The sequence below is a fragment of the Thunnus albacares genome, chromosome 16, assembly GCF_914725855.1.
Source record: "Thunnus albacares chromosome 16, fThuAlb1.1, whole genome shotgun sequence".
In the NCBI taxonomy this organism is placed as follows: Eukaryota; Metazoa; Chordata; class Actinopteri; order Scombriformes; family Scombridae; genus Thunnus; species Thunnus albacares.
Window position 1 is genome coordinate 4027338 of NC_058121.1, and position 24724 is coordinate 4052061.

General features: G+C 43.2%; 1 protein-coding gene and 1 long non-coding RNA gene across 4 annotated transcripts in view; one reads left to right on the forward strand and one right to left on the reverse strand.

Annotated features, from left to right (window-relative positions):
• The window catches only part of rev3l (REV3 like, DNA directed polymerase zeta catalytic subunit), a 77434-nt gene that overhangs the window by 50580 nt on the left and 2130 nt on the right, over positions 1 to 24724 (forward strand). The window contains exons 11-30 of one of the 3 annotated variants that reach the window (XM_044377219.1): positions 692 to 929; positions 1109 to 1251; positions 4638 to 8478; positions 9226 to 10151; positions 10297 to 10382; positions 10633 to 10758; positions 11612 to 11804; positions 11979 to 12093; positions 12226 to 12341; positions 13613 to 13731; positions 14684 to 14802; positions 14961 to 15102; positions 15910 to 16154; positions 17739 to 17847; positions 19449 to 19655; positions 19983 to 20092; positions 21304 to 21418; positions 21746 to 21883; positions 22347 to 22537; positions 23206 to 23452. In XM_044377219.1, coding sequence (XP_044233154.1) covers positions 692 to 929; positions 1109 to 1251; positions 4638 to 8478; positions 9226 to 10151; positions 10297 to 10382; positions 10633 to 10758; positions 11612 to 11804; positions 11979 to 12093; positions 12226 to 12341; positions 13613 to 13731; positions 14684 to 14802; positions 14961 to 15102; positions 15910 to 16154; positions 17739 to 17847; positions 19449 to 19655; positions 19983 to 20092; positions 21304 to 21418; positions 21746 to 21883; positions 22347 to 22537; positions 23206 to 23452 — 7526 coding nt within the window. Of the gene's footprint in view, positions 1 to 691; positions 930 to 1108; positions 1252 to 4637; positions 8479 to 9225; positions 10152 to 10296; positions 10383 to 10632; positions 10759 to 11611; positions 11805 to 11978; positions 12094 to 12225; positions 12342 to 13612; positions 13732 to 14683; positions 14803 to 14960; positions 15103 to 15909; positions 16155 to 17738; positions 17848 to 19448; positions 19656 to 19982; positions 20093 to 21303; positions 21419 to 21745; positions 21884 to 22346; positions 22538 to 23205; positions 23453 to 24724 lie in introns of those variants that run through there. The other 2 variants (XM_044377220.1, XM_044377222.1) reach the window with 2 other exon arrangements.
• On the reverse strand, positions 438 to 24719 carry LOC122999913. Its single transcript, XR_006407855.1, has 3 exons — positions 24381 to 24719; positions 16452 to 16456; positions 438 to 451 (listed from the first exon to the last, which is right to left on the reverse strand). It is a non-coding gene; the product is annotated as an uncharacterized LOC122999913 (long non-coding RNA).

Below are 24724 nucleotides of genomic sequence, written 5' to 3' on the forward strand. Positions count from 1 at the left end.
CTCTCTTTAAAGCCGTGTCCTTTTATGAATCCATGTTTTATTGTTTTGACTTATACCCTCTTGCTTCCTCGTTCCAGCAAAAAAGTTAACAAAACTCTATGACGTCCGTGTGTTAAGAACTGACTGAGTCACAGATATGAATAGAATCAGTGCAACTGACTCTTTCCAGTGCTAACTGGTCCTCTGATATCCATCAAGACATTAATATAAAATAAAGTGTGACTCATAAACATCATGTTTAAATGTTTTCCTTATTGTTAAAATAATCAAGGGGATTTTAGTCTGTTCTTTAATGGTACCAAAGCGACCAGAGCTTGTAACAGCTAACATGACTCCAAAACTCAGAACAAGAAAGTAATAGGAGAAAAAACAATAGAAGTGACAAAATGCATGAATATTAGCTCTTTCATTTTGACATTACTAAGGCTGAGAACGTCCCACCAATATGGTTCTTTTATCCCTTGGAAACTTAACCTCTCCTTCATCCATTTATATCCTAGGCATATACTGGCTAAGACATGTAGTGACTGTGCCAAAGGCCTGTAGAAAAATGAGGACAAAAAGTATTGAGTTCAAAAGGCTGAGACAATTTACAGCTTTAATTTAACTGATTAATTTTGAGCTTAAAGTTGTTGCTTGCAGCTAATTGTTGTAATGTCTCTCGAATGCTTTGTTTCTTTTGTCTATGCAGACAGCAGCCAAGACCATGCCATCATTGATTTGCTGGCAGGCCTAGAGGACGACGGTTTCTGCAGGACCCCCGTTAGGCAGAATTCCCAGTCCCAGTCCCTTCCCGGTGCCAGGAGCTACCACTGCAACAGCGATGAGGAGGAAGCAGGGCCAGAGCTGGACAAGGAAGAGGCAGAGCTCAGCGTGATAATGTCACAGCGGTGGGACATCGAGCCCCCCGGGAACTCGTCCTTACCGAGGCAAGTTTGTCTTTGGTTATATTATACTGTGAAACAAATTCCTGGAAATGTTGCTCCATGTGGTTTTGGTAAGTATGAACATGGTTGTGCAGACACTGAAGAGTCAGATGAAGGTCATTCACAGTGGGCCGTGCCTGTGCATTGATTAATCAGTGTTCCTGTCATCCCTGTGTGTAAAGGCCCGGTGTGAAGGAGGCAGAGGACGGCTTCAGTGACGAGCAGCAGGAGTCCTCTGATGAAGACATGGAGTGGAGTGGGAATAATTCTTTATTCGCCAACCTGTCCATTCCGCAGCTCGACGGGGCCGCAGACGAAAGCAGCGGTGAGTCATCCCATGCTGAGATGTACTGAGACAGCACTTAAATGTCAGTTTGCTTTGATGCCTATCTTCCATCCCCTGCTGATTAATGTTCCATCAAGGATATCGGAATAAGGATCTGACAGCAGCTGCACAATAAAATTTGGGTTGACTCCCGCTTTTGGCTGTATGAATTAATTTAATTCTGTCGGAGCTGTGATTTAATGTAGTACAAGACTCTGGGATAGTAATTGATTCCCTGGAGTGCAAGTTATTACTTGACTCTTAATAAACTTTAAAGTGGCTATGAGTTTGATATATCATGGAAGTTAAGAGCTTACCACACTGGTCAGCTGGCATCACATGTGTACCTGTATATTTATAATATGTGATTATGACAGCTTTAATGAAATGATCTTTTTACACTTTGTGTTAGAACCAGAGCACATTCTCACTCAGCCCTACAGTCCACCACTGACCTTTTTTTCATCAGTTTTTTTCTGCAACATTTGTGTCATTTCGTCCCCCACATTTCTTAGAAAGCAAGAATGAATTGAATTGAGAATGAATTGCATGCAGGGGCACGATATGTGATGAGATGAAATCCATTCTACACAGGAACAAACAACATAGCCAAATCCATAGCACTGAAAACCAGTGTGCAATTCATAGTGATAATACAATCCAACACCAATGTATGCACTGATTATTGTCCATAACTACCATTAATTTTTTATTACCATTTAATATGTTGTAGTGCTAAGGAATTCTGCATTAATTCCCATCATCATTTTTAAAAAACGAAAAATTGACAAGCAAATTAGCTTAAATAGGGACAATTTAGTTAGACACATTGCATTTATTTTAAAGTTTAAGGACTGTACGTCAGAGGTTCCCAACCTTTTTTGGCCTATGACCTCTTAAGCAATATACAAATAGCAAAGTCTACCTGAGACCCCTTGTCACATGTTGCTTTGTCTACCAGTTAAGTTACCCGTTGTTGTCTTGATTCATCAGTTAATCATTTTGTCCATAACAAGTCAGAAGACAGTCAGAGAAAACTAGACATCTGAAGATGTAACCTTGGACTGGGGGGAACTTTAACAGATATTTTTCACTAACAGCCCAAAACCTGAAGATATTTAGTTTATCATCATGTTCCACGAAGAAAAGCAAAAAATCATCACATTTGAGAAGCTGAAACCAGCTTCTTTTTTTACGTTTTTGCTTAAAAAATGAGTTAAATGATTATTCAATTATCAAAATAGTTGCTGATTAATCTTCTGTCGATTGACTAACTGATGAATTGACTAACCTTGCAGCTCTAGAAAGAAGGCTTGTTTTGTTTTATTTGAATAACTTTTAGAGGCTTGAGGAGTTAAAATACAGAAATCCACAAGAATTAAAGCAAAAATTAGAAGAAAGCTTGAAAAAAAAAATCACAATATTGTGTCAAAAATATATTTTTTTGCTTTTTTTTTTTTTCTGTATCCTATCCTGTCCTATCATCTCGAGACCCCTTAGGTTAATCCAGCGACCCCTTGTGACCCCCAGGTTGGGAACCTCTGCTGTACATGAATGTGTGCAAGTAGCATACACTAACACACTGTTAGACGTAGTGGTAAATGCTAAAATTAGTTTAACAGTAGCACAAGTAGAGAAGAGTCATAACATCAACAAACAGACTCAGTGTCTATTATAAAAGCAATATCTATCTACATTTTGCTAACAGTAGTTAACATTAGCCACCATAAACTACTGGCCATACCAGACAAAGTAAGGCTACAGCTGCTCTGAATCTGTTGAAATGAGCAACGGTGCACTTTATGCTTATGAATTAAACTTTTCATTTGCAACAGAAACAATGTGTTTCTTCTTTCAAAAATTACATAGGCTCACTTTAAACAATGTATTGTAGCAATGCAGAAAATACATGTTGGCATTTATGAGGAGTGGGCAACACAGATAAAATCCTCTGTCATAGTATATACAGTATAATATTATACACAAATATGGAGACGTATCATTATCAGTACATTTTCTGAAAAAAATCAGTCGAGAAACTTGATTTAAAACTAATTTAAAAGTCAAATAATGCCATAAGGCAGTCCTGCTAATTGATTTGCAACATAATCTACAATGGCCTCTTAGACTGAAAGATTGAAGGGATTGTCTCTTTGTTATAAATGGTAAAATCTCTCACAATTGACTAATTTATATTGTCTCATAGTATACTGTGTTTATCATATCACCCACCCCTAGGACAAAAACAGGACATACAGTATTTGTGGGCAGTGATTTACTGTCTTCAGACTCTACAGTGTTTGTAAACCTGCTGGCCAAGCTAGTCATAGTTTTGCACACGTGTCCCCACAATGTGACTGCCTGCAATAAGTCTAAAATCACATGATTGATTGTGTTGCCATTCTGTAAAGCTGTGCCAATGCAGTAATCTTATTGAAATGAATGAGGGGGCACAAAGTACTAATATCTCTCTGAGCACAATCTTAGGTTTGCTCAGCCATCTTTGCAGGTGCCACTGCTGTTCCTTTTGGTCTTTATTTAGACTTATCTATTTTGTGAGTAGCACACTTGTAAATTGTCATTCTACTTAAAATATGTTTTTCATTGTCAGATGACAGTTGTCATTAGCTCACCGAAACACTCAATATAATGACATACCAATACAACCAAGCGACCTTTGAACAGTGCTGACTGCTGGTGCTGAAGAGGAGATAAAAGATGAGAATATGAAACATCCTCTGTTTTAAATGTCAGACCTGGGAATAGATGGTGGGAATTGTCATAACAAAGATTTTCAGTCTAATTAGTTGTAATACCACTGAAGTCAGTTCCTTTAAAGAGGATCTCCAGCAATTTTACACATCAAAGTATGTTTACAGGTCTTGGGGAGTACTATTGCATATGTAAAAAACATTTTAAAGCCTTTTGTTGCACCAGAGAGAGTTGTATGAAATCTGATAAATTGCCTCAAGTCACTTGAGTCAGTGTCAGTTGGGGCCATTTTCAAAACATTTAGGAAATGAAAAAATCTGGGGGTGTGGAGTTAGAATGAAGTGAAGTTACCAGACCTCTGTAGCACACTCCTCATCTCTGCTTGAGGCTAGCCTCTTCAGGCTACATTAGCCGCTAGAAGTATAACACACTCAAATCTCTCAACCAATCTATTGAGGGTTGAGTTGCATTGTGGGTAATGTAGGTACCAGGTTTTGACAAGGAAGAAGGATGCATGGAATAATAATGAGAATATCTTTGTTTCTGCTGCATCACTTTTCTCTTAATTTCAAGAAAAACAATTATGTCATACGTAAAGGAGAGATTTGAATCTATTTCTGTCTGCTGTTAACTCTCATTGAGGTGCCTCTTGTTCTTTTGTTTTGTATCCATAGATTCATCCTTAACGGACAGTGGCTCCAGGACCCAGTCATCTCTCATAGTCACAGAAAAGATGCTTGTAAAAAGAAATCCCTTCCCTGGAGAGACTGTCCACCTGGAGCCCCCCTCCTCAGCCAAAATCCGTCTAGAGTGCAAGCACCCAGAGCACAGTCCAGTTCATGTGTTGGACACAGAGCAACCACTTGACAAGCACTTTCAGTCAAAGAGCAGCCAGGACAGCAGTAGTGAATGTTCAACAGGGTTCAAGGTTAATAAAGAAATCCCCTACATCCCACCAGTCAAGCACCCCATCCCCTGCAAGATAGCCAATCACCCTGAGGTGTCTCCCATCTGTGTAGACAAAGAGGACTTACGACCCCTGTACACCTATGACAAGAAAGCGTCTATAGCTTTGGATAAGACAGATCTTGAAAGTTTCCCATTTAGTAACGGTAAGGTCACCAAAAGCAGGAAGAAGTATGGCAGCATAAAGAATGTAGAAACGAACTGTCTGTCGATTCTTCAGAACCACAGGACCTTCTCTCTCTGTTACTCAGAGCTGAGAAACTGCTCATCTAAGACAGAGCTGGAGCTGAGCCAGACAGACAGTAAAAGCCCCATCCTGAGGAACATTTCCTCAGCCCCGTCACCCATGGAAGAGGATGCGTTTCTTGATCCTCAGGAGGAAGAAATGAGCCAGGACAGCGAGGAGGGAGATGTTGGTGAACTCAAAATCAGGTACGAGGACTATCAGGAAAACAAGACTGAGAGGACTATTGTAGCCCAGCAGGAAGCACACTACAAGTTCTTCCCTAGTGTCATTCTCTCCAATTGCCTCACTAGGAAGAAAGCTGGGAGCAAAAAGCTAGCTGATTCCAGCAGCAAGCTAGAACAAGCCCAGTCTCGCAGGTCTAGGCTAAAAGTCAATAAAAAAAGGTTGGGAATGACGGGACAGAGGACCCAATTAAACACAGTTGAAAGTTCTACCTCTGACACCCAGGTTTGCGCTGGCCTCACCTCAGTCACACGTGTTTGTCCAGTGACGGTGGACACCCAGATGCCAATTTCTGAGGAGAATCCAGTAAAAGAGCCGGAGACCATGAAAGATGAGCCAATCATAGAGGGAGAGTCGGTTACAAACGATGAGCCACAAAGTGAAGAGAGGTCTGAAAATGAAGAGAGAGAACCACTTTCAGAGCCCCCTGCCACCAACTCCACCACTGTGTCCAGCTTTTCTGAGGAAGCTAAAGACACAGCAGATGATAGTTTAAGCCCATTGCAAGGTTTATCTGCTAAAGTCACATGTACTAAACCTTCAGCACTACCTGGTAGTAAATATACCCTGAGGGCCAAACGGAAGATGATCTACGACAGCGAGGATGGAGAACACTCAGGTGCCCCTCGTTCTAAAAATCCAGCCTCTGTCAAAGAACGGCTCAAAGACAGCAATGTCCCCAGTGGACAGGAACTAAAATACCAGAAACGGCGCAAGAAGGAACCCCCTATCATCATTAAGTACATTATTATCAACAGGTTCAAAGGACAGAAAAACATGTTGGTGAAAATGTCCAAAGTGAGTGCAGAGGAGCAGTGGGTGTTGCTGACACAAGAAAAGCTGGAACAGTACAATAAACTGGCCCCTCTCAAGGATTTCTGGCCCAAGGTGCCGGAGTCCACTGCAGTGAAGTTTCCCATCACAGAGCCAAAGGCCAAAAAACATCCCAAACGAAAGGCAAAGGTCAACTCCACAAATAGGAAAACAGTGAGTAGCTCCTCAAAACCTCGAGTCAGACAGGGTGAAAGGGTCAAAAGGACTAAGGGCTGCGAGAGAGGCCCATATCTCCCCTCTTTGCCGCCCCCTCGACCATGTTACTGTGAGCTAGCAGAAGACCATGACATTGACTATACTGATGTCATGCTAGAGCTGGGCTATCTCTCTGATAGATCCCCAAGCCCCATAGACTCAACACCCCCACGTTGTTGGTCCCCAAGTGACCCTCTTATGGACACCAAGACTTCAGAACAACTACTAAACCCACTCATCGACCCATGTCTCAATTCTGCTTTTCACAAACCACGCACAGTATCTTCAACCAAAGGAGTAAAGTGTCACACTACCAAACCTAAGAAATACACAGATACTAAAAGGAAAGCAAGCAAGTCTGCTACTAAAACTCCAGAAGAAGTGCCCCAAAAAGAGAGGTCACGACAAAGCAGTGGTGCTGCTCCAAGGCAGAGAAAGAAAGTAACAAATATAGCTGAAGGAACTGTCAACAGTTCTACAACCACCACAAGACCCAGAAGGTCCCGCAAAAAGAAGGCTGAGGAACCTAAAAGCCACGAGTTAAATAAAGACAACTCCCAGCTACTTTTCCCAGAGGATGACTTGCCTTCTTCTGAGAGTTCCTCTCAAGAGGTCCCTCCATTTCAGCAGCCAGTAAGTACAGATGGCAACAGCCAAGGCCAGACTGCATCTATACCAGACTCTAACTCAGTAGCCCAGTCAATAGAACCAAAGGTTGAGGACTGTGAGACTTCTATCATGGAGGTCAACCAAAGTTTTTCACCACCGGTTCAGCTGAAGCAGCAAGGTTGCCAGACCACTGTGGTAAAGGCAGAGGCTTCACCAGAGGAGTCCAAAGCTCCTACACCTCCTCTGTCTGGTAGACCCTTACTGGGAGACTGTAAAGACAACCAACTAGCAACAGCCTCCCTACACTCAGGCCCTAAGAACGGGGAGATCCCCACTCTCTGTGAGACCCCCTCTAGCTTGGCTGTCCTCAAGCAGCTTCTCCAGAAGAGGCAGCAGGGACAAGCCCTTCCTCTACAAGTGGTTGGTACAGACAACCACTCCACTGCCATAGCTCAGGCTGCAGCACTACTGGATCCCACAACTAAACCAGCTAAATCCCGAAGAGCCCCCTCTGCCACTCCTCGGAAACCCAGGGCCCCAAAATCTGCCACTCCCAAGGATAAAAAGCCCAGAATCAGGAAAAACAAGACCAGCAGCACTCAGCCAGATCTGTCAGTGAAACAGGCCAACATGTCAGATGACTGCCCCCTCTTCCTGTCAGACCCAGGCTTGGACAGTTGTAACTTCATAGAGGACAGTTTGTCCCCAGAGCTCCCACACAACTATAACTTTGATATAAATGCCATTGATCAGACGGAGTTCTCCAGCCCGTACAGTGGCAGTCAGTTTGTCCTGACTGATAAAAATTTACCAGTAATGTTCCTGAGTGATGTCAGCCAGGAAGCTGTCTCTGCACTGGGCGGCGTTGAGAAGAAACTTGATCAACTGTCTGGTTCTGGGGAGGAGCTTCAAAAGGCTTCTGACTGGCACAAGGCAAAGCTGGTCAGCCCTGACCTCTTTGATAGACCTGAGAACGGGGAGTATGTGTCAAATCACCTCACATTCCCCGACTCTGAGAAAATTAAGAACAGAGACTGGGACTTCTCTTTAGGTAAAGCCCATACCCTCAGCCCCTTTCAAGACTTTCACTGTGAGAGAAAAGAGCTGCTTTTTTCGGCCTTCGACCCTGTCCTACCCTTGCCTTTAAGCTCCGCATCCTTTGTAGACCATGAAGGCTCGCCAACAGGTGAGCTTCTGGAGGGCATTGATGGACTAACATCCACTACGCCCAGTAGTTCTCCCCGTTCCATCAGCTCGCTATCCCAGGTGAGAGCGAGCCAGCTACTGCGGGGGACAGGAAGTGGAGCCCACATTCTCAAGCCCCTCATGTCCCCTCCAAGCCGGGATGAGATCCTCAGCACTCTGTTGGACCTGGAGATGTCCGAGGCCACATTCCAGGAGCCCTTCTGCAGCGACCCCTCTGATGCCCCAGGGAAACCCATGTGAGAATATATGCACTAACTGCACAAGCAGCAACAATAATTACTGTACAGTATCTTGCATATGATTAAACCATGTATGGACTAAATGTACAAAATATATCTGTAAAGTTTTTTGAGAAATCGATCCTGACTGATTAAACAGCATGGCCAATATTATCGGCTGATTTTAGCTCATCCGATATATAGGTATCAGCGTATATGTTGGGCAGTACACCTCAAAACTTTCCTAAAACTATCACACATTAGCACAAAACAAGATGATGTTGGATGCAAAAAACAACAATTAAAAAATATATAAACATCTGCACTTATTACCTAAGTTTTTTGTCACAAAGTTACAATGTTGTGACTCAAGTCCAATAAGTAACAAGAAATGGCAGTACAGTACAGTGTTGCTGTTGTATAGTTTGTGCACCAGAGAGCACTGACAGTTCTTTTTCCGCTGTAAAATGTTTTGCTCACTTGGCCAGTATTCTTGATAGCCAAATTTCAGTGATTCTTATCAAAGATCTTCATGGCATGTGTTAAAATGCATTAGATGATATATTTTTAAATGTTCAAATATCATATTAGCTACAAAAATCCAGTATCGGTCATGTGTTCTTTTCTATCGACATGGCTTTATTTAATAAAAATCTTTCATTACTAGATTTTGCACTTTGTTCACTTCTGAAATAGTGATGAATTACAGTATTTTAAAAATATAAATACATTTTTTTTAATAACATTGCTCTGCCTTGTCTTCAGGGAGGTTGGCGGCCGCAAGCTAATGGTGGGAACCAGACTGGCTAAGGAGCTAGCAGAGTTCAGTGGAGACTTGTCTTTGGATGGCCTCCATTTCTGGAAGACAGCCTTCTCAGCCATGACACACCCCGCCACCACTATTACCTCATCTTCCCAAGCCCAGGGAGCTGAGGCCTCAGAGGCAAGTAAAGAGCAGTCTGAGACTGACCCATCCTCAGCCAGTGACAAGAAGGTCATCCTTTTGCCCTGCAAAAACCCACCAAGCCGAGAGCGTGTGCAGCTGTGGCTGGAAGCCAGGAAACAGTATGATATTTTACAAAAAGCGAGGAGAGACACAGGGCTACTGAAGAAGGAGAGAGTTGGGGTGGATGTGGATGTGGATGAACATCCAGACAGAACTGAACAGTCAGCTGTTTCTAGCTGCCCAGTTGTGAAGGTTGAGCTGTGTGAGAGACTCTCCACCATCAGGACTCAAAGGAGAAAGAAACGCAACCTGTCCTTAATCATATCTCCCCTGAAGAATACAGCCTCTCAGTGTAAATCCATAGAGGTGAGTCCAGTTACAGATGAAGGTGCTGTGGATCTTGAGCAGGAGGGTGGAGAAAAAGATGATAATGATGATGATAAAACCAGCTCTCCAGAGTCCCCAGAGCTGCCTCCATGGCAGCAGTCATGTCAGTCCAGCCCCTCAGGGCCAGGCAAGCTAGATCAGGACAGGCAAGGTGAAAACTCTTCTGAACCCCTATCACCTGGGCTCTCTTATTCCTTGGAGAGATTAGGGGAGAATCTTAGTCCCACACTCCTTCATGTCGGTAACAGGGAAGAGGGGAGGACTATCCCACACCTCCTTCACAGCACTCCCTTTTTAAGGAGGCGGCAGGGAAGCAGGGAAGATCTGGAGCCAGTGTGCAGCACGCCCATATCTGAGGGTAAGAAAACAGCACTTTCATCCTGTCTCAGGAACGCAGGGTAATGTGTGATTATATCTGTTACTACTGTTATCAACTCTTCTACTTTTTTACACTGTTGATTAATTCAGTCGTCTATGCTCTTCCTGTTTAATTTCTTCTGCAGATGATCCTGTTTCTCAGAGACTCCAGGAGAGGCGGAGAAGCCAAGCGGAGCCTCTGAGAAGAGTGTTACTGTCAACACAGATGAAGGTCAGACCACAAGTTTGCTTTTTCAGGTCTTTAATGTGGAGAGGAAACAGGGAAACAGCTTTAGAATACCAGTGCAGAGCTGTGCATGTAGACATATATGTGTGACATTCCATATATATACCCAATATTAGCTTGTTTCCCTGAACAAAGTTGCTGCCTCTTCCAGTTCAGTGTTTGAAATGAGCCTTAATGGTGCCTATGTTGTCTTACTCATTTGGATGTTGTCTCATGTACTCTTTGTCTTTCACAGAACCAGTTTGCTGCTTTGAATATGCCAAAGAAAGATAACTCTCAGATTGAAGGTCCCAGCATAGCCAACTCTTATGGCTTCAAAGTCAGCATGCAGAACCTGCAGGATGCCAAAGCTCTGCATGAGGTGAGCTGCACCTTAGACTTCTCTGGTAAACACAGATGATCCTCACTCACATATATCAGAATATTTTTTAAAATCATCAAGTCGTTTTACATCTGTAGACTTGCCCAGTTAGTCTTCAGATTTAGTCGATTTTCTGGTAGTTCAGGGATGAATGACAGGCTGATAATCTGCTTCAAGACAGGTTATATCAGTCCCTTATAAAACCTTCAACGTCTTCTAAATTCCTTTTTAATTTGGGATGAAAAGAGTTATGTGGTCTAGTGTTGATATATGGGACTTAGCTGGACCTGTGTTGTAGTGTTTGGGAAGCTGAGTAGAACAAAGAATGTGGGAAAACACATGAGAGAAACTTTGGCTGGACAGAGTCCTCGACCAGCAGGGGCACACATGGTTTCAGGGTTTCAGATGTGGTGGACTCAGCCATTCTTGGAATGTAAACTTGTGGCTGGGTTTTACCACTGAATCCCATCTTCCATGGAAGTCATGAAGTCCATTAGGATTTACACTTAATATTCCTGGCACTTATAGGTGTTCTTATCAAAACAGATTTGCAGTAAATGCACTATTTAAAATAAGCGTTGCTAGATACTCAAATTTATTATTATTGTTGCTAAGTCATTAGCAAGGGGTGATATCTGTAAGGTTGCAATACTATGACTGAAAAAATGATCAGATAAGAGAGAACTGTTTGAAAAAGAAAATAAGAGCAAAGTTAGAGGAGATGTGGAATATCTGGAAGTAGTTTGGAGATAAAGGGATATGATCAAACAACAAGAGGGTGACATGATGTACTTCCTCTAAAGATGATGGCTTCCTTTCAACCCAACAATGTTTTTTTCTCTTTCTTCTTCAGGTCCAGTACCTAACACTAATGGGCATGGAGCTCCATGCACGAACCCGACGTGACCTCGAACCTGACCCCGAGTTCGACCCCATATGTGCCTTATTCTACTGCCTCAGTTCTGATGCTCCCTTGCCGGACGTAGACAGCACCCAGCTGACAGGTGCCATTGTGGTGGACAAAGACCACCAAAGTTGTGACCAAGGTGAAAGCTTACTTTCTCATAACGCTAGTAAAATGAAAGATAATTGTCCCAAGATGTTTTATTATTATTTGTAACATCATTCAGCATAGTTTAAATAGGGAACACTGTCGTTAAAGATCACATGATCACTACCTGTTTACAGTCAAGCTGATGAGTGTGTTTAAACGCTCTCAGCAGGTCACAGAGGAACAGCGCCCCTGCTGGTCAGGTCAGGTGTCTCTGGACTGCAGGTGACATACGCCACTGATGAGAAGATGCTGTTTCAGGAGCTGGTCACCATCATGAGGAGGTGTGTGACAATAACAATACTTTATAGATATTGAATCATACAGCAGAGGTCACAACTTTAAATCTCCAAAAGCAGCTACTGTATATTGCTCTTAAAACTCAACTCTGTGCTAATATGTTCATGTTCTGGCAGGTTTGATCCAGACATCCTGGTGGGGTACGAGGTGCAGATGCACTCCTGGGGCTACCTGCTCCAGAGGGCGGCAGCACTTAGACTAGACCTCTGTCAGCAGCTGTCACGAGTGCCAGGTAGGGCCACCAAAGCTGCTTCTATTAGCAAATGTACAGCAAGTTATCAGGGTTCAAAACAAATCTTAATGTTCCTTAAAAATGTAATTTATCCTTTTTTTTTAAGGTTCACTCCCTGGTGTTATCACAGCACCATCAAACTCAATGATGAGCTGTTGGGCACTATTACAGAATATGGGATATCTCTCATTTGGAAAAAAACAGAAAATGTGGAGTAAAATTCAATCTGGCAACAATTGAGCAATCTACATGAAACAGGGAGCAAGAATGTAAAAAGCAGCCATAAACATTGTTAAAATAATAATCATGTGGACTTTTCCATCTATGGGGTTCTCAGAACCAGAAATGAGTCTTTTCAGTGGGAGTTTTGATCTGAACTAAGCAGTCCTGTGGTCTGACTCACTCACTGGACTTCAAAGAGAGAGATGTGTGACAAGAAGTGTGAGAAGTTTCAAAAACTGCTTCAGAAGTAGAGGTTTAATATAATCTCACAGATTCCCCTCACAGACCAGTAACCACAGTACTAACCTGTATATGTCTAAACATTTCCTGTGGAAAAGTTATTTGCTGAGCTTTCCATTATTTACAGCATGCAGCAGCAGAGCTGACTGTGCTGTGTTCCACACAGTAAACCCCCACTACTGACCAACTATTAGGGTCTTCTCTCTTTAATGGAGGCTGCGACACATCAGGACAAATCCATAAACAGACCATGGCACTTGTTAAGTGCATAGCTGCAAAATCCTGTACGTGCAACGTGCAGAAGTAATTATGGTTATAGTATTGAATCTTACAGTCAGAGTGTGGCTGCTGAGAGCTGCAGTATCTGTCAAACTGAAAGCGTGTGTGGGTGCACTATTATTTTCTTCTCTAGCAATTGTTTGTTTTTGAGCAATCTCTTGTTCTAGTCTGAAATCATTAAATCCAGGTCAAGGGAAAGAGTGTGTGTGTTTGTGAGTTTGTTTGTGTGGGCGGGTGAGTGTGTGGGTGGGTGTGTGCGCGTGCATGCGCCGCATGTGTGCTTGAATGTTTATGTGTGAACACACTTTAAGTACAAACATGTGTGGCCTCGTTGGAGTGTGTGTACCTGCACACATCTGGGTGTGCGCAAGAGTAGAGATGTGTGGGTACAGCAGAGTTTGTGTGTGTGAGTCTTAAGTGTTTCCCTGTGTGTGTGTGTGTGTGCGCGCACTAGCTGAATAGAGCGCCTCTGGTGGCTTCCCCTCCTCTTCTGTAATTGGCTGTCTGTCTGGCTCTGTGTGTGTCCTCAGGTGACTCCAAAGAGAACCGCTTCACCGCAGACAGGGATGAGTACGGGGCCGACACCATGACTGAGATCAACATCATCGGCCGCATCACCCTCAACCTGTGGAGGGTGATGAAGACTGAGGCAAGTGTCCCAGCATGACTTCAACCCCCTCCCACACACCCTGTCTTCACCATTCCAAGTTTTAGGCTGTGCCCGACTTTCATTTTCCACTCTCTCAGACAGGATTCTCACCAGTGTTACATTCTCTTTCTGCTACAGTGCGACTTTATTTTTGTATATCGGGCTTCATTTCAATCATTTTATTGAAATGTGAACTTTGAAATAAAATCTTTGCGATACATATCGACAAAAACATATATGCTCCATTAAAATGTGTTTTAACTTCTTTTCCACTGTCTCCCGTCCCCTCGCACATCGATTGTGGAGTTTTTACAGTGTTTTTCTTTCTTGTTGACTCAGTGGGTCTTCTCAGGTTGGTGTTACTACTGCTGTCTGCATGGTGCTAGTGTTAGGCTGTGAGCTCTGTTGTTTTTTTAATCTAAAATGCTGATTTTTCTCAGAACACACAGAGAATCTCTTGGTCAGACACTCGCATGAGTGGCCGACCGTGACCACTAGTCAGAATTTCACCTAATTTCAGAGACATTTTATGAGTCATGGTATTTTCTCTCATTAATTTCTGAAAGAAAAGAAGAATATATATTTCTGTTACACAAAATTGTATTTATTTTTTATAACTTTTCCTAATTTTTTCACCTCTTTCAGTATCTAAAAATTCTTCATATGAAACAGTCCAAGAAAGAAAAAAATCTTCTTGGGTTGAACGAATCACAACTCACGTCCGCACAAAGGCCATAACCTATGATTAGTGGTCACGAGTAGACATTGTTTCATTTCAAGGGGTCACGAGCTAAAAACATTGGAAACCACTGCTATAAAAGATTCAGAAGTCTGTTTACAACAGAAAGGAAAGTGAGGGTGTTTTACAAATTGTACACTTTGTATGACTATACCACATACTATTTTCCACCTGCTTTGATTAAAGGCGTTGTTTTTATTTTTTCCCCCTCAGGCGACGTTGAACAGCTACAGTTTTGAGAATGTTGCCTTCCATGTGCTCCACCAGCGCTTCCCCCTGTACAGCCCCCGCACACTGTCTGACTGGTTTGACCACAACACCCACCTGTACAGGTTTGTTTCCAACACCGTGCACACAACGCTTCCTAATCATTGCTGATTTATCTATTTGTATTTGAACCATCCAGACTTTTAGCTGGTTTTTAACAGCTTTTCATATGAAAATCACTGTATATAATGAATCCACTGATGTGTGTTTGTGTGTGTGTTAGGTGGAAGGTGGTGGACCACTACGTGAGCCGTGTGCGCGGCACCATGCAGCTTCTGCAACAGCATGACATCATCGGCAAAACCAGCGAGCTGGCCAGACTGTTTGGGATCCAGTTCCTCCACGTTCTGACCCGAGGATCACAGGTACCAACACACACACACACACACACACACACTTCCAGGTCTTTGTTGACTGTTTGTAAGGTTGAAAGGTGCTGCCTGTAGAGACATACCCCCCCAGAGAATCTGTCTACCTACCCTACACTGCAGCTCCTCTAAGCTCTACAGAGCAATTAGCTGGTGAACATGATGGAACATTTAGAAGCTTAAGAGCCAGATGTTTTTCTGAGGAGGAGACCAAAAACACAAAAAAGAAGGACTATTGGACTTAAGTTTGTTGTGTTTGAGAGAAACACGACTCCAATGAATGCTAATGTTGCCCTGTTATATCCTGTAAATAGACAGTAAACAGGCAACTGTTTGCCAACATTTTAGCCTTATCAACTTTATAGGGTGATAAAATGTCAATTTAGTCTTTCCTGCTTGTCCTTAAGTGTCCATAAAACCAGTAAGTGAAGCTCTGGGTTTAATGTTCTTAATGTTTGGGTTATTGTTGAGGAGGGCAGTTAGTGCTTGATAGATGATGATGTCCAAGCCAGATAACTCCCAACACTTCACAGGGCTGAGGGTTCTAATATTTCATATTGAGAAATGATTAAAAACTGTTTTTACATATCATTCATATCATATAATTTACATCTAGTTGTGTTGGTTACCTAGAACAGCAGTTCTTGTAACACTGCATGTCTGTTGGATGGATGGATGTTGTAAATGGACAGTATCAATGAATTAATAGTGATTATCACAGCAAATTTTAGCACAGTGGAAACAAATGAAAACAATTAATAATGATCATACTCCTTGCGCTCCCTCCTGCTCTCGTCCCTGCAGTACCGCGTCGAGTCCATGATGTTACGCGTGGCCAAGCCGCTGAACTACATCCCTGTGACGCCCAGCATCCAGCAGCGAGCCCAGCAGAGGGCTCCGCAGTGCATCCCCCTGGTGATGGAGCCCGAGTCGCGTTTCTACAGCAACTCCGTGATTGTTCTGGACTTCCAGTCGCTCTACCCCTCCATCATTATCGCGTACAACTACTGCTTCTCCACTTGCCTCGGCCACGTGGACAGTCTGGGAACGTAAGGACATGACAGGCCCACACACCTACAAGCGTGTACCCGAACTTGCTTAGGTTGCACGTCTGCCAGGAAAGTCTCCATCCAGCGCCGCCTTCCCTCCCTCATTATTTTTAATGGAACAGACACAGTCAGAGCTCGGCATGTTGTTCACAGCTCAGAGCAGCGAGAGATAGAAGTTAGGAAATATTTCTTTTTTTTTCAAGGGGATTACTGTAGTTGCATAGCAACAGCGGGAGCCGTGAACACTTCTTTTCAACATGTATATGTCTGCTACCCCAAGGTAAAAGAAAAAAAGACGTATGCTGGCTTTATGCTCCTCATCCTCAGCAGAGTAGAAAGTGGTAAATTAGCCCAGAGGGTAGTTTACTATTTCAGAATATCAATGTCAGCTGCAGTACTTAGCAGACCAGTGGACTAGTTTCACTACAGTTGCACTACAGTTCATGTGTTTGATTCATTATAAGTGATACAATATTTCTTTTAAATCTAACAGTCATGTCTGCGTCAGCCTCACATCATGTTAGATGTTATTCAAGAATTGTGGTTTTCAGCTGACTGACCTCTAGATATTTGCAGTGATTCATCCTGTTATCATTACTACACATTTTCTGCAGGAGTAAGTCCTGTTTTTTATGCGTTTGGTTTTAAACTACACTAGCATTTGTAGAATGTAATTTGATATTCTGACTTTGTTGAGTCGCTGCACCAAAGCTGCATCAGAGCTTTTATTGATTAATCAACTATCAATGCAATAAATGTAAATTCCAAATAATGGAACATGCAGAAAAGGCTGAAATATTTGCTCCAGATTTGTGTGAGAATGATTAGTGGATTAATTCATTAGTGGATCAGTAGAAACTGAATGATCAGTTAGAAAACTTTCTGGCTCCAGATGTGAGAATATGATGCTTTCTCTGTTTGATGTCATTGTAAATATCTTCATCATCAGCTTGGATGCTGGGAAATTGTGATGACTTAACGTTCCAGTATTTTACAGACTAACTGTTAGAGACCTTAAGAGGTAAAACAATCCAATATTTAGAGAAAAGTCAGGAAAATACTAATATGAATTGTGCAACAGAACCATGTTTTTCTTTCTCTCTATCTCAATTGTCTTGCATCATCCTGAGATTTGAGGAGCCTAACCCCAACAATCCCTAGACTAAACAATGAATCAGTTAGTTGAAGAATCATCACTCTGTACGTTGTTTGTATGCTAGTCATGTCATCTTGACTTATCTTTTGACCATATTTGACCAAATCCACAGGTGGTAGTAAGGTATTAATACTCAGTAGTAAAGCTGCAGTAGAAGAGGTTTGGCTGTTGCTGGTGTAGCTCCAAAGTTCAGACGGCTTCCTGCTACAGTGAGGCTGCAGGCAGTGAGAGAAGCAGCTCCCAGGCACATCAACACCGCAGTACAGCAGACATAACTATTAAGTCACTCTTTGGTGTTTCAGTGGCAGCTGAGTGAAGATGCTGCAGTGCTGCGAGCAGCCCTGTGATAAGAGGAAGTAACAGCTAACTACTGGAAAAGGATGATCTTCTTTTCTTGAATGATATTCTTACACGTGTCTTTGTTTCAGGCCTGATGAGTTTAAGTTCGGCTGCACGTCCCTGCGGGTTCCTCCTGACCTCCTCTACCAGCTCCGCAACGACATCACCGTGTCACCTAACGGCGTTGCCTTCGTCAAGGTACAGCAACCCCTGACCCCCCCACCCCCTCACCACACACTTAACACACAGCGGCCCCATTTAGAGTCATCTCTGAGTCCTCCAGCAGTGCAAGTTTATTAATGTGAAGGCCGAGCACGTCCGCAGAAACTCCACTTCACGCTCTACGTCCCTCCATTCATTAATTTAATTCATTCACTCATTGCTCGGCGCTGCCTGGCTGCTGTCCCTTACTCTCATTACATAACACACAGGCACAGAAGGGAAGGAAAGGCACAGAAGGTTTAGTCGGACTATGTTTTTGTTTCTCTACAGCTGGATTTTGACTAAAACTAGCCAGATGTTGTGAAGCAGGCTTTGTTATCTTTCTATTCCACTACTGTGTTTGTTAGATGCGTCCTCAAGAGCCCAACTATTAGAGTAGAGTTGCATAGCGTCAACTGTGGAATGTAAATGTGAAACATCAGTGTAAATGCCAAAGACTGCCAATCAAAACACTGGGTGCTTTGAATTATTTCTATTCTGGGATGTCACCCATACTCCGCTAATGTCAATAAGACAAGCTTATCAAAACATATCACATCATTCTCTCTATACTGTATATCCTCTAAATGCAGTATGTATGGACTTTAAACTTGACTCATTTGGGGATGAGTTTGATTTTGTAAAAACATGATTAATAATCTTTTTCATGGTGTTGTCATCCTTGTGACACTTATGTTAAGCTTGACAGAAAGAATAGAGCTAATGAGGAAAAATATTATATTATATATTATCATTTTTTCTTTACATTGATCAAAAACCTTTATCAAGCAACTCAGAATCACTGGCAGGAACTGCACTGGAAGTTAAACTAGGACTGGGAACATTCCTCACTCAGAATAGGACTTCACATTAATTTCTGAAGCTTCTTACACTGACTCCTACTAAGTGTGTGATGTGTTGTTTTAGACGTTATAGTAGTATATTGTAGTTTTTCTGACAGTTGCAGTGTGGAGTATTTGGAAAAAATCTAGAAACTATGTATGTATATACAGTGTAAAACAATGTGAAAGTTAACTCAACACCTATAAAAGCTCTGGACTGTAATATTGTGTTTCCATTACGTCACTCTGAGTGGCTGCACAAATATCTATCTGAGGTGCTGTAAGAACCATCAATGTGTCATTTTGGTTGCCAACAGTACTGGTTGACAAAGACTTATGTTGCAAAGCTGCATTTTCTCTGTTGCCAAAAAGCATTGGGTTGTAAAGACCGTCACTCACAACAATCATTCATTTTTTTGTCAGAACAATGTTTCTAAAATAAGCTTAATGTCATCAAGCTTTTCCAAAAATGTCCCCCGGTGACTCCTCAAGATGTTAGGACTCCTCTGGAGTTCTGCTACATATTAGCAGAGATACTGTAGGAGTGATATCCTAGTTCAAGTTGATTACATTCTGTTACTCCTTTAAAAGTAGGACCAAATATGAGTGACTCTGATAACTTCCCTCTAAAATGTTTGATAAATACGAGCCTGCTCTGTTTCACCTGAAGGGACAAAACTATCTCACAACCCATAATTGATAGAGACTTGTAAGTTACAATCACCTTGAACCCTTTTGTTTGTCGTTTGTGTCCAGTCCTCGGTGCGTAAAGGCGTGGTGCCCAGCATGCTGGAAGAAATCCTCAACACGCGTATCATGGTGAAACAGTCCATGAAATCCTACAAGCAGGACAAAGCCCTGATGAAGCTGCTGGACGCCCGGCAGCTCGGACTCAAGCTCATCGCCAACGTCACCTTCGGCTACGCCGCGGCCAACTACTCCGGGCGCATGCCCAGCGTGGAGGTAAGATCATCAAATGTGACCATCAGCTGTCTGAGGAAGGCTCACTACCATGCTTGGATTCAGACTCAAACCTCAGTGGAAAAAGTTGAGACAGCAAAGACTGGGGAAAGCTTTGTTTTGGCTGTGTTTTCAAATTCCAACTCATTCACCGTATTTGAACCCATCTGTGCTTCTTTTGGAGAAGAGGAACGGATGTTACACCACATAGCTTCATGGGAAAAAGCATTTCTAGTCTATAATATAAAAATCTATAAAGACCTGCACTGTGATTTCAGGGAGAAAACGCACAAAAACACAAAGTTCAGCATTTTTATTTGTGGTCTCCAGGTTGGAGACAGCATCGTCCACAAAGCCAGAGAGACACTGGAGAGAGCCATCAAGCTGGTCAATGACACTAAGAAATGGGGAGCGCGTGTTGTGTATGGAGACACTGACAGGTAAACGGTTTATGTTCCATACAGTCACTGTTGTTCATCAGAGCAGCAGCAGGTCCACACAGGTTCAAGTGCAGCACACATGCTCATTACGACTGATATAAACTCACATCACACACAGGTGACGCACACTAATCATTTCAGTTTGCTGTGTCTCATCTTGTGTTCACACGGCCAGCAGCTCAGCTGATATGTCACTATGTTGTGATGATGTGAGAGGCTCTGATCGCACCTGAGCTGTGTTCTCACAGAAGATTTTCAACAATCACACACGTCAGTGTTACATGTCATTACATTTTTTATTGTTTTGACAACCATCTGGAAGGCGCTAATTAATTCTCACATCCAAACGCTGCGACTATTTGCCAGGCAGCGATGTGGAGACTTGTTATTACTGTAGCGTTGCAATTAAAAGATGGCGGGAATCAACTTTTTGTCTCTTTTGCACTTTGGTAATTAAACTAAATCACATCAGCCAGGAAGCATACAAGCATAACATACATCACTTCCCAAGAAGAAGAAGTTGGAATTTGTAAAAACAAACTTGACAGGAGAATGTGCACACCTGTACGGAAACTCTGACCCACGTGCACATTCCCAACACACAGAGCACAGGAGAGAGAGGGTCTGTATGATGCTCACACTGGTGGTCAGTTGTAGAGCAGCACAGAGTATACAACAATATGCCAAATATCATGATGATATAGTAGTTATTTATTCTTTTACAATATAATATCTTATATTTCTGCATGTATACCCTGGCTAGCTTAGTTCCATTGATTAATTGTGTATACATATAAAGCATACATATAAAAGTGTTTCATAGGTGCTTCATAAATAACTCTTGAATCTTACTCTGAGGCAGAGTGTTTAGTTTCACTCACAGTGAGACTCCAAGAAGGGATTCTTCATGAATATGGACTAGACTTCCCTCAGCTCATTTTTAGGGTATTTGTGGTTATTTTTACTTCTTTATTCGACAGTCAACAACAGAGAGAGGAAGTAAAGAGGGAACAGAGAGGTGAGAAATGACACGCAGCGAAGGCCACCCACCCACAAGACGTGAACTGGGGGAAGCTGCGGTTCACGGTCGAAGCCTTAAACCTCTAGGCCGCCAGGGGCGACACAGCTCTGTAGGAGCTGACTGAAGTGACGGAGACTTACAGCACAGATGGACTCTAATGAGCTGATGTTTGTATCTTTCATGTGTGCAGCATGTTTGTTTTGCTGAAGGGAGCCACCAAAGAGCAGGCCTTCAAGATAGGCAACGAGATCGCAGAGGCTGTGACTGCAACCAACCCCAAGCCTGTCAAGCTCAAGTTTGAGAAGGTAAATGCTTCGTCAGCACAGGAACACACACACACATACACACACACACACACACACGCGCACACACACACACACACACACACACACACACACACACACACACACACAGAGCAGCTTGTGTCTTTACACTCAGATTTGGATTTGCGTCTGTGCCAGTGTTCTCTCTCCATCTGCAAATGTACACACATTTGAAGTCATTTTTCATCTCTTCTGTGTGTGTGTGTGTGTGTGTGTGTGTGTGTGTGTGTGTGTGTGTGTGTGTGTGTGTGTGTGTGTGTGTGTGTGTGTGTGTGTGTGCGTGTGTGTGTGCGTGTGTGTGTCTCCCAGGTGTACCTGCCCTGCGTGCTGCAGACAAAGAAGCGCTACGTGGGCTACATGTACGAGAACCTTGACCAAAAGGAGCCCGTGTTTGACGCCAAAGGGATCGAGACAGTGCGCCGCGATGGCTGCCCCGCTGTTTCCAAGGTAACAGGCAAACCACCAACTCCCTCCTCCTCCTCCTCCTCCTCCTCCTCCTCCTCCCTCCCCTTGTTTCTCCACGCTCTACACCAATCACAGCCGTGCCAGCTCTCTTCCCGCTCTCGTTTACTCAGACCGCTTCACACGTGTCAATCAGTGAAAAGGTCCCTGCCTGCTCAGCGAGGCTGTTTGTGTTGTCTGGTCTAGACACTGACTCGTCCCGCTGATAATTCTGCCATTTAGACTGCAGCTTTCTGAGCCACACACAGACATTTCTCTTCTAATTATATTTCAGTATCATGAGATTCAACTGCAACACTTATATTTGTGTTTTTCTTATGTTTCTATGAATCTCTGAATTCATTCGTCAGCTGGTTCCTCTCTGTCAATCGGACAATTTATTTTAAAACTTTTAAACATTGTTATTGACTAATCATGTGTCTGTTTCATTCATTCACGTCCTCCTCAGATTCTGGAGCGTTCCATTAAGCTGCTGTTTGAGACGAGGGACATCAGCCAGGTGAAGCAGTTCGTTCAGCGTCAGTGTTTGAAGGTCCTGGACGGCCGGGCCAGCATGCAGGACCTGACCTTCGCCAAGGAGTACCGAGGCAGCAGCTCGTACCGGCCCGGAGCCTGCGTCCCCGCGCTGGAGCTCACCAGGTGTGTGTGTGTGTGTGTGTGTGTGTGTGTGTGTGTGTGTGTGTGTGTGTGTGTGTGTGTGTTCACGTGTATGTGTCTGAGGAGGTGTGACAGCACATTGTCAGCAGGCATTTAGAGAAAAGCCACATGCAGAGAAACAGCACGCCAAGAAAAACAGAGGAAGTCCTTAGTTTCACTTGGATGAATATGTTTGCTTGTTGACTGTGTGTGTGTGTGTGTGTGTGTGTGTGTGTGTGTGTGTGTGTGTGTGTGTGTGTGTGTGCGTGCGCGTGTGCAGGACAGGGAGAAAGACCTTGCTGTCAACTACAGTTACAGTACTCTGTGTGAATCCAATTACTCCTTCCCCACAGTGCTCATTGTCTGGCTGCACTAGCCTGCGTGTACAGTACCTGATTCTGTTGCTAGGCAACCCGGCTCTTAATGGGTGAAAAAATCGGATTTCAGAGGCATGGATAAGATGGAAATATTCAGCCTCATTCATGAGCACTAGTACAGTTTATCTGTACAGCCTCAGCACACAAAGAAGCAGGCCGCTTGATTCTTGATGTGTTTATTATAAAATGTTTTATCCAGTAAATCATTTAACAATAAATTTCGATTTGATTATTATTTGAGTCATTTACAGTAGAAGTTGTGATCAGCTCTTTTTATGTTTCATCGCTGACCAGGCGCATGATGGCGTACGACCGCCGTTTGGAGCCACGTGTGGGTGAGCGGGTGCCCTACGTCATCGTGTACGGGATGCCCGGCGTGCCCCTCATCCAGCTGGTGCGTCGGCCCATGGAGGCGCTGCAGGACCCCAGCCTGCGCCTCAACGCCACCTACTACATCACCAAGCAGATCCTGCCGCCGTTGGCCCGCATGTTCCAGCTGATCGGAGTGGACGTGTTCAGCTGGTACCAGGAGCTCCCCAGGGTGAGACCTCACACACACACACACACATATTTCATTTCATGTCAGGAAATGAGCAGCCATCATGAGTTTTATCTTCCCTCTGCAACGTAGAGCAAAAAATGCAGATGAGTGTCGGATGATAATTCACATGAAAACTTTACAAGCTTCAGAATAAAAGAAGAAAGCAAATGTTTTTGGGGACACATAAATCTGTATGAGCTCAAGTTTGGAGACGTATTTATTGATTAATGAGCTTCTGTGTTTGATTAGTGACAGATGTCTCACTGCTGTGAAGTGAGGGAGATAAATGTCGCCCCTTGCATCCATTTCTATCAACATACTACTAAGGGTCTTTTTATTCAGGGTCTGTAGTGAAGAGAGAACAAAGGAGGAAGAGAAAACATCCTCTGCCTCTCACTGAGGATCGAATGAGACTCATCAAACAGCAGCGCTGCTGAGCTGCTCTTTGTGTCAATACTGAAGTCAGGTTGTACTCTGACAGAGCACACACGCCCTCTGCTGGTAGAGCTGGAAACATCCTCCCAACCTCTCATATAGTAATATACATTTAAAAAACAGCAGTGAAACTATACTACACATCATACCAGAATATTGCACCAGAGTTTGTCACATGCCAGTGTCGACCCTGCTGTGTCACTATTTAAGTTGTAACTGCTGCTGTTTCAAATGTTAATGGAAGGATGCATTTTGGAAACCGTCAGCCGGAAGATAAACACTCTTATTCAGAGTGAAGGATTATATTCTGTGTCTCTTTAAGCACAGACCCTGCCCATAATGAACAAGATGAATGAGTTTAGACTTGAACTTTACTGATAGGTTACCATATCATGCTTTAATACCATAAAAAAAACTCTAAAATTGACTGATAAAACAAAACTAAGTCTCTTGTCTACACAGTAAAACTTCACAAAGCATTTTAAACCTCCACTAATGTGGTTGCAGTTTTAAACTCTTCCACTGATAACCAAAAAATGTAGCATTGTGCCAAGTTGTCAACATGGAAGAAAAAAGCAGACGACTGCTAGCTAATGACAAACAGACTGTAAACATGTTTGCAAGAAAACTCCAGAGGGCTGCAGTCTGCTAGGTGGACCGCACCTGACAGTGTTGACAGTTAAACTGAGCTGTTCAGATGAACAGAACTAACATGTCACTGAGTAAACTGCTGCATGCCTGAGTCTGACCTCCCTGAGAAGTGAAACCTACCCTATATAATGATCGGTTGTATGCAGACTGCTGTTTTGAGTGTCGGTGGTCCTTCTCTGGTCTCTG